At 40.2% G+C, this 9187-nt stretch overlaps 1 protein-coding gene across 2 annotated transcripts in view; it reads left to right on the forward strand.

Moving 5' to 3' along the window:
- Parm1 (prostate androgen-regulated mucin-like protein 1) overlaps nt 1-6826 on the forward strand; it is a 102060-nt gene extending 95234 nt beyond the window's left edge. For both annotated transcript variants that reach the window (XM_078021416.1, XM_005333236.4), the window contains one exon: nt 3099-6826. In XM_078021416.1, the coding sequence (XP_077877542.1) occupies nt 3099-3265 (167 nt within the window). In that variant the 3' untranslated portion in view covers nt 3266-6826. The remainder of the gene's footprint in view (nt 1-3098) is intronic.
- The last annotated feature ends 2361 nt before the right edge of the window (nt 6827-9187 follow it).

Raw genomic sequence — 9187 nt, forward strand, 5'->3', positions numbered from 1 at the left:
GAAGCTGATTTTATAACTATGCCTGGGGTATAGTTTTAGGCATTCCTGGTGGGAAGGAGAGTCACTTTTCATTCAGAGTTCTTACTGTTTTCAGATTTAGCATGTACTTGTACAAGTTTCCTTATAATAAAAATTAAGAAGCAGTATTGGCCAGTACTTTCTGTGTATTTACTGTGTGCCAAGCCTTTTAATATGCATTACTTCATTTAATTCTCCCAATAACCCTAATGCAATTTTTTTTAATTCTCCATTTTATAGATGAAGGAAAAGGGATTTAAAAACACATTCAAGACATATATCTATGACTGAACTGACATTTTATGGGAGTAAATTGATATGATAGAAATAAAAATGCTGGATAAATTAAGTTCCCTTATAAAGGTGAATCTGTAGTGCCTCATCAATAAAAGAGCATGTTTATCAGATAAATGTTTGCCAGGTTTGTCATGCAGAAAATTTGGGCTGGGCTCCAGTGTTATAATGCTCAGGATTTCACTTACGCATCCTACAGCTTCCATTTCTCAGCTATCCTGTTAAAGGACTGTTTGGAGCTGGAAGTTTCAACCTGGGGGAGTGCCAGCCATAGATAATCCACTGACCTTCATTTATCAAAACTACTTTCCCTATTCCTATAGATCAAGTGTATGGGTTGCTGTTTGTGGTGCCTCTGCCTTTCCACATCCAAATAAATTGAGTCCTTAGGTCCTTTTCTTCTATCTGAACACTTAATATTTTGCTCTTGATGCAATAGCTATTTTATAATTTTATGATATTTAACTGTTTATATCTAGTAGCATATGAATAGCGTACTTGGAGTTGGCTTGGTCAGTATCACAACTCAGTTGTGCTGGGCAGAGTCTATTGTGGAATGTCTCCAGGTTTCCAGGTATATAGGTTGAGCATAAATCAGAATTTTGAAGGCAAAGAGTTTGAAATGAGCACAGCAAGGGCCTGATCCTTTGCAGAAAGTCATCTCTGCAAATCCCTGGCCGATGAAAATGAACTTCAGAAAAGCAATAGCAATTATTTTAGCAACAGATATAAGTAGAGAAAATACTTTTGTGTGTCTCAGATTGTATTTTAATATTTTTATTTGTTTTAATTATTTGTACATGACAGTAGAATGCATTTATGCACTTTTATATATCATACATAGATGGGATATAATTTCTCATTTTTCTGAGTGTACATGTTGCAGAATCATATTGGCCATGCAGTCACATATATACATACAGTAATAATGTCTGTTTCATTCTGCTGTCTTTCCTATACCCACATCCCTCCTTCCCATCACTTCCCTCTATCTAATCTAAGCTAATGCTATTCTTCCCTAGTGCCCCTCGCCTTATTGTGAATTAGCATCTGAATATTAGAGAAAACATTTAGCCCTTGGTTTTGTGGGATTGGCTTCTTTTGCTTAGCATAATATTCTCCAACTCCAACCATTTATTGGCAAATGTTAGTTGTTTCATTTTCATAGCTAGCTAAGAGAAAGATTAGGAGGAGTTAGCATGCTTTTCTGCACTCTGGGATATGTGGTTTCCAGTGACAAGATACAATAATTCACCTGCTAGCATGAACCTCTGAGGCACCAAATACTCATTTTGTGGTGTGCTTCCAATCCTACTATTAATTTTAGTCTTAAAATGACCATATCCTTCATCAGGAAGCTCCCATCTTGTGGACAAATTAGCTTTTGGGGGAACTGAGGATGTATTTTTTCCAAATACTGCTTCTTCTACCAGTATTTACTGATGATTTACTATATGCCAGGTATTCTTTGTGGTGCTTGAGACAGAGCAAAGAATAAACAGAACTCTGTGGAGCTCATAGTCTAGAGAGAAAAAAGGGGCAATGGCAAACCAAATAATTAGTATGTTAGAGAACAAGCTAAGGAACAGTACATGATGCCCTGACACAAGGCTCTCCTGGGCATGGGAATGAAGAGGAGGCCATTGTGGTTGGAGTTGAGCTAGTATTGAAGACCTCTTTTTGTGTGGAGGGGGGCTGTTTGCCGGGGATAGAACCCAGGGCACTCCACCACTGATTCGCTCCCCCCAAGCCCTATTTTGTATTTTATTTAGAGACAGGATCTCACTGAGTTAGATGCTTAATGCTTCACTTTTGCTGAGGCTGGCTTTGAACTTTCAATACTCCTGCCTCAGCCTCTCAAGGTGCTGGGATTACAGTTGTGCACCACAGTGCCTGGCTAAAGATCCCATCAAGGGTCAGATCCTTTAGGGCTTTTCAAACCATTGTAATAACTCTGGCCTTTATTCTGTGTGAAGTGAGGAGCCATTCAAAGGCTTTTGTATAGAAGAGTGATAGCATATGACTTTGGTTTCTTATAGAAACAATGACTGGGTGATGGCTTTCCAGAATGACCCACCAAAGCCTGTTTAACCCTCACTGCCATAGAACCCAAGTGCTCATCATACCCTGGGGATCTGAGCTCTGAGCACTGGACTTAGATCCAGGAGGCAGGGGTTTGACTCACAGCTCAGTCAAATGACTGTGAGCACATCAGTTAACATCACTGAACCCCATACGCCTCATCAGAGGAATAAGGATAAACTCTTCCTTTCCCTTTGGCTTTATTTTGAAGATCAAGTAAAACCTGAACATGGAAGCACTTTGTGAATTATAAAACACAATATAGATGTCAGCAGAGGTGATGACAACAATGGTAGTCAATATTATTTCAAGGAAAATTAACTGCAAGGACTAAATCAGAAGGCTGGGTGCAAGCTTCCCTCTCCTTTCGCTTCTTATGAAATAGCTATGGAAATGGCGCTTCCTCCTCCTTCTCCTGTATTGCAGGTAGAAGAGAAAGACAAGGACCCAGTTGATATCAATAGAAAGTGCTATTTAGGCTCCCAGGTGGACCGGTTGTAACTCACAGGGTGTTGGTAAATGGGGGCCTTCCCAGTCTTAGGTAGTGGATTGGTCCATTGCCAAGGGGCTGTCTTAGTGGGAGCATCATGTCTCTCTCTGTAGCTGGCCTATAGGCCTCCCAGGTTCAGGTGGCACGACATTAGGCTGTCCTTAGGTGGATGACTTCTCCAAGTGACCATAACCCTTATCTTCTTTCTCACCAGGCATTCCTCCTATGGAAGGCTTTTGGATGACCATGACTACGGGTCCTGGGGAAACTACAACAACCCTCTCTACGATGACTCCTAACAAAGGGCTGTGGCCTGGGCTGAGGACTAACTGTTCTTTATTTATAAGTGCTTATCCAGTAGAATTCATAACAAGTACCTGATGCACACTGAACGACAATCTTAAACCCTGTTGTGTTGGTATGGTTGTTTTGTTTTTATCCCTCTCCTCTGGCTGCTACAACTTCCCCCCCCTTTTTTTTTTGGTACAAAAGAATCATGATTTAAAGGTGAGTGGAGGCCAGTTTGCCACCAAAAATGGGCCAGACTTGCACTGGCCAAGGTAGACCACCATGGTGGAGGCTTCAGCACCACTGAGGACCTACTTCAAGAAGGATGAAGGAAGAGGGAGTGAGCTGTTTTGTTGGGGTTATGTTTAGGGGAACTTTTTGTTTGGCTTATTTCTTTACTTTCTCTACATTTTCCATGTGGAAAAAAGAAAGAAGTCCTCAGAGGATTTCACCCTAATGTGAGGAAGCAGGGGTTTCTCAGATTCCTTTTTAATCTCTCTTTTTTCTGGTTGTCTCTACAAGCTGGCTAGCGGATTCTTAGCTGCCTAATTAGAGAACGATGAAAATGGGAAGTTCCCCAGAGGAGGTCAGAGGGTCTAGAGGCAAAGCAGCAGGCTGCTGTTGGATGTCAGCATGCCCTCTACCTGTTCTCTTCCAGGTGGCTCAAATGCACCCGGGATCCCAGCTCATAAGCTCTCAGACAAGATGCGTTCCAAAAGAGAAGGCTAGGAGATGAACTTAGTTAAAGAAGAGAAAAGAGAGACATGTGCAGGTGGGGGGAGCCAGCATCAATGAGGACTTTCCTGGGACAAGTGGGAATCAAGTCTCCATAATTGTCAGAAATATCCACTAAGGCTTGGAGGAACCCATATGGTCCTTGCCTCATGCCCATAAAGCAACTGGTTCACTGCCTTACTGTCTTTTACATAATGACTGCAAACTTTAAAAAAAATTTTTTAAAAGAGGCACTGTTCTCTCCACAGTTGCATTATGAAGCATTACCATAGGAAACAGACACCACAAATTCACTTATTGTCCCATTTACTTACCTTAGTTCTTCTTCTCTTTAATATGAACACCCACCTATTGGTTATCTAGTCTTAAAATCCTGCTCAACAAATTTGGGGAAACTATGGTTCATCTTTGAAGGTACCCATTTATTTCAGTCATTCTCAACCAGCAGGTGACTTTGCCTCCCCACCTTAGGGGCATTTGAAAATGTCTGTTGACATTTTTTAATTGCCATGATTTGGGAGTACCACCAGTGGGTAGAAGCCAGGGACACAGCTAAACCTCCTACCGTGCACAGGACAACCCTTTACAACAAAGAAAGATCTGACCCAAAACATCAGTAGTGTTGTGATCAGAAAGCCCTGATGTATTAAAATCACCCCTGTGGCAGAAGGAGACACTCACAGATTAGTAATGCTCTCTTATTTTCAACAAAATGAAGCAATGTATCATTTTTATCCTCAAAGTGTTGTGTCTGTTGGCTGATAATTTCTTGGCATGATGGTTACCTTTTTATTTTTTTGTGTGTTTCTGGAGAGTTTTATTTCAGGGCTCCGCCTATGTCCTCCTCTAACATCTGATATTGGCAACTGGCATCTTCTGTCCTGATTTCATGTAGCAGAAAACATACATTTCAAAATGTGTCATCCCGTCACATCATAGAAAACAAAACTGCATCGATTTAGATTTCTCAACATGGACCTTGACACCATGGCTCTTTTTAGGAAAACCACTATTGCTGTGCTTTTCTGACCCCCTCAGGTGTCAGAGACCAAGAGCAGTGCCACTTCCCACAACCTACTCTCTGGAAAAAAAAAAAAATCTGTTCCTGAACTCTTTAGGTGCCAAAGACCCCAGAGGTCTTCTCTGACCAGAGTCAGCAATGAGTATTAAAAGCTTCCAGGAATTAATGTTCTCTGAACATTAGACATAAAAAAAAAATGGCAAAGAGGAACCAAGAGCAAGAGCCTCCCTTCTGACTGTATTTGGCCTGAATAATTGTCCCTCTTCCCACTTCCAATCCCATGACAGGGCTTTCAGTTTGGCAAAGAACAAGCCCATAAAAACCAGATATTCCATATTATTTTTCCCCGCTCAACCAAAAACATTTTGACACAATGTCCATGAAACAACTTTGGAGAAGCACACTTCTGGACCTTGCTTTTGTCATATGCACTGGGTCAGAGGCACCAGCCTCTGGTACCCTGGCCTATTATAAGTCACTGAAGCAACAAGCATTTTTCCACACTAAAAGATGCTGTCATGCAAGAAGAGCACCTGCACAATTAACTGATTACTTCCAAATGCTTCTAGCAAAGACAGGGCCTAAAGCAGATGAATTCAGCCAGGTGACAACTTCCCTTTTAATCCAGAACACTCAGTGTGAAATGCCTAAGGGTAGAAACTGATTTTGCCAAATGTGTATTTTTCTGCTTTTGAATTGGCCAAAATATTTTAGCAAGTTTATTCTAAAAATGTTATTGAAAACACACACATAACATATCTGAAATATATGCCAATAACTAATGTCCTTCACCTCACGGAGAGTCTGTTCAGGTCCACTCAAAGGAAATGGCCCCAGTAGATCTTATACAACCACATCCCATCTGTAGGTAGGACTGGTCCTAATGCTTTAAAGAGAATGTCAGAGCAGGAGGGAGACAAGCAGCCTCTCTTTGATGGATTGCAAATGATCAAAGAGTGTGATTCAACTTGGTATTTTTTTTCCTGTAGCCCTGATGAAGTCTCCTGCCCTCCCTGCACGTCTGCGTCTTGGTTTCTGAAATGGGGTTGATGCTTTCATATTGACCTCACCCCATACTACCTCACAGATGTGTTGTGAGGATCAATGAAATCATGTCTACAGTGTTTTCAGTTTCTGGAGAAAAAATATTTATAGACATTTTAAGTATTACATAGATATATAAGTGATCTCAGTTTCCTGTTTGCTGTTATACTGATGTGTTGTTTTACTTATTCTGTAAAACTGCAATTATGTCATAGCCACATCAGACAGTGATTATAGCTCTGCTGCCCCAGTGCAGCTGAAAGACAGCAGGGTTAACTGTGCCTGGGATCAAAAATGATGGTTTCCATCTCTAAAAGAAGGGACAACCCAGGACATAGGTCTCACAGATTCTTGAGTCAGGATCCATGAGGTTAGGGTAACACAGAATGTATACCTGAGCTCTAGCAGCAGTAGACCTCTGTCCTTCACTATCCCAAGGTCTTCTGGATTCTTTGTGGGGGTCAATTGTGGTTTGATGTAATCTGTTTGCTCTTCATCTTGCTTGCAAAGGTGCATGGTTCAATCCCTCGCATCTGGGAAATGAATTTTGCAACTGGGCCAGATGCTAATTTGCACGTTGATTCACCTTCTTTGCCTTTGCCCTTTTATTTTTTTCCCTTGGAGGGGAGGGCAAATGAATGTACCATTTCAACTTTGATCTTGAAAGTGCTAGTTGGTATGAGTATTAGTGCTAACCAAGAGTACGTTGCCAGATTTCTTTCTTGGGGTAAGTTAACCCACATAATTGAAAGATGGAAAGATGTGCAACTTCTTTGATATTTGATGTCACTGTATCTACATTTGTTGTAATACATATTGCATACCAATTATATCAATTAAAGTTGTTAAAAGCTTGTGTCTGGTTGGAGTGATTGACATTTTGATAGATTTTGTTATTTGAGCTATTCAGTTGACAGGCTTAATGCTGCTCATATTAAGAAGTTCTAACTTTTCTTAAAATTTATCCATCATCAATAAATTATATTTTCTGCAGGGCAGGAAGTTCTTTCTGATCTTAAAACAGAATTGAAGCATGTCAGCATTGAAGAAACTTTCCAAGCAGTGATTTCATGCTCAAATATTCTGCATGCCTTATAAAAAAAGATGTAAAAATAAGTGCTTTGATTCACTGAGTTGAATGGCAATACATAATTGAGTCATATTAAGGAATATTGGCATTAGCAATACATATGATACTTCCTTCATTCCCTTTAAAAAATTAAATTCAGAATATTCATTCTTACCTAACATGTAAGTATTGAGCAGCCTCAGCCATCCAAAATAAAATTGTAACTCCAAGAAGCTAACCAAATATTATTCTGATTTTGAAGAAAACAGCAACAGTAAATCCATCATTTTGCTGTATGGTAATGGACCACCTGCAAACTAGAAATTGTTGATTAAATGATGGATGTAAAGTTAAAGCCAGGTTTAGTAAGTTTAATTACCTGGCTTCCAGGGACATCACATGGAGGACTGACTGGGAAAAGTGAAGATAAAGAATGAGGACAGATCAGAGCACGGGAGGCCCACACTTGTAATCCCAGCATCTTGGGAGGCTGAGGCACGAGAATCACAAGTTCAAGGCCAGACTTGATGATTGAGTGAGACCTTGTCTCAAAGTAAAAACTAAGATTGGAGTAAGGACATAGTTCAGTGGTAAAATGCCCTGGGTTCAGTCCCCAGTAACAAAAATAGAGGAAGAAAAAAAAAAGGAGGACCAAGCATGAAACGAGAACTTTCAATTGATTATCCAGTGCTATAGCTATAGTTTGGATAAGGATCCACCACTGGCTCATGTGTTAAAATTTGGTCACCAATTTACTGTCCTGCTAGTGGGAGATGGTGGAATCTTTAGGAGATGGGGCATGATGAAAAGAAGTTAAGTTATTGGGGGCATATCCTTAAAGGAGATATTAGGACTCTGGCCCCTCCTCTTTCTCTCTTATTATTTCCTAGCTTCTGTGAGGTGAGCAACTTCCTCTGCTACTTGCTTCTTCCATGGTACGTTGCCTCACCTACAGGCTCAAGAGCAACAGGCAAACCAACCATGGACTGAAACTTCTGAAACTTGGAGTCAAAATAAATCTTGTCTCCTTATAAGATTATGATCTCAAGTACTTTGTCACAGTAACAGAAAGTTGACTGATACATTCAGTTATTTCTTAAGGACCAGCTATGGACAAAAAAACAACTAAAATAGAGTGCAGTGATCTAGAGTTAGTGATTTTCTTGTGGTTGTGGTGCACCTGCAAATGCTGGGAACTTCCTATGCAAAAAGTATAGGTCAAGATTGCCCAGTTGATGTGGTGACACCCTGACCATGAAGGCTCTGTGTAAAGCACAGAAGCTGTATCAGTTTTGGCCTTGATCTCAGACACCAGCTCCCAGGGACAGAGGATTCTGAGCATAGACAGATAACCACAATGTTTTACCAGTGCTATGACCTCCAAGCCTGCCTGCTTAATAGAAACTTTGGACAATTGGCTTCTTGGGTGCCACAGGAAGCTCCTAGCATTGCAATGGTGGAATAGCTACAAAAATGTTTCTAGTCCTATAACTTTCTAGTGCACAAAGAACAATCCTTCTATAGTCTTTAACTTCCTGGTTGTGAGACCATATATAATAAACATGTGGAGCCAACTCTGGGTCACTGTTTTTCTATCAGAGATCAGTGTCCCACCTGATCCTACTTTTCTGTGTGTGTGTGTGTCTTTCTTAATCACCCATCACCACTCACTGGTTTATAGGGTTCAGCCATGCAGGTCATGTCACAAAGACCACATTATTTCAACTTTGACTGAACGGAATTGGTCAGAAAGCACTTTAAATGTGCATATAAACAAAAGACTTAATAGGAATGTGTGGTGTTAACACGTTATAAATTCTTAGGTTCAATTCAACATTTTTCCTATGGTATAGCTTTTCCGTGTCAGATGATTATCTGCTTCAATTATTTAGTGACCTATCTGTGATCTCTAACTCTCTTAACATTCAATACCACTACCACTCACCAATACCTAGCTAATATTTTGTTCTTTGACAAAAAGCAATAAATCAAAAATAACTCTTGAATTTGAAGAATATTTGTTAAGAGGCAGAATCTTTTCCTTAAAGGATGTAAGTCTAAGAAATGTAGAACGGACTCTATTGACTTCACTAAAGCACCATTTATCAAGTGGAGTCAACAAATGTACTGAGTTTCTATCTTAAAC

Source organism: Ictidomys tridecemlineatus, chromosome 9 (assembly GCF_052094955.1).
Source record: "Ictidomys tridecemlineatus isolate mIctTri1 chromosome 9, mIctTri1.hap1, whole genome shotgun sequence".
Taxonomy (NCBI): Eukaryota; Metazoa; Chordata; class Mammalia; order Rodentia; family Sciuridae; genus Ictidomys; species Ictidomys tridecemlineatus.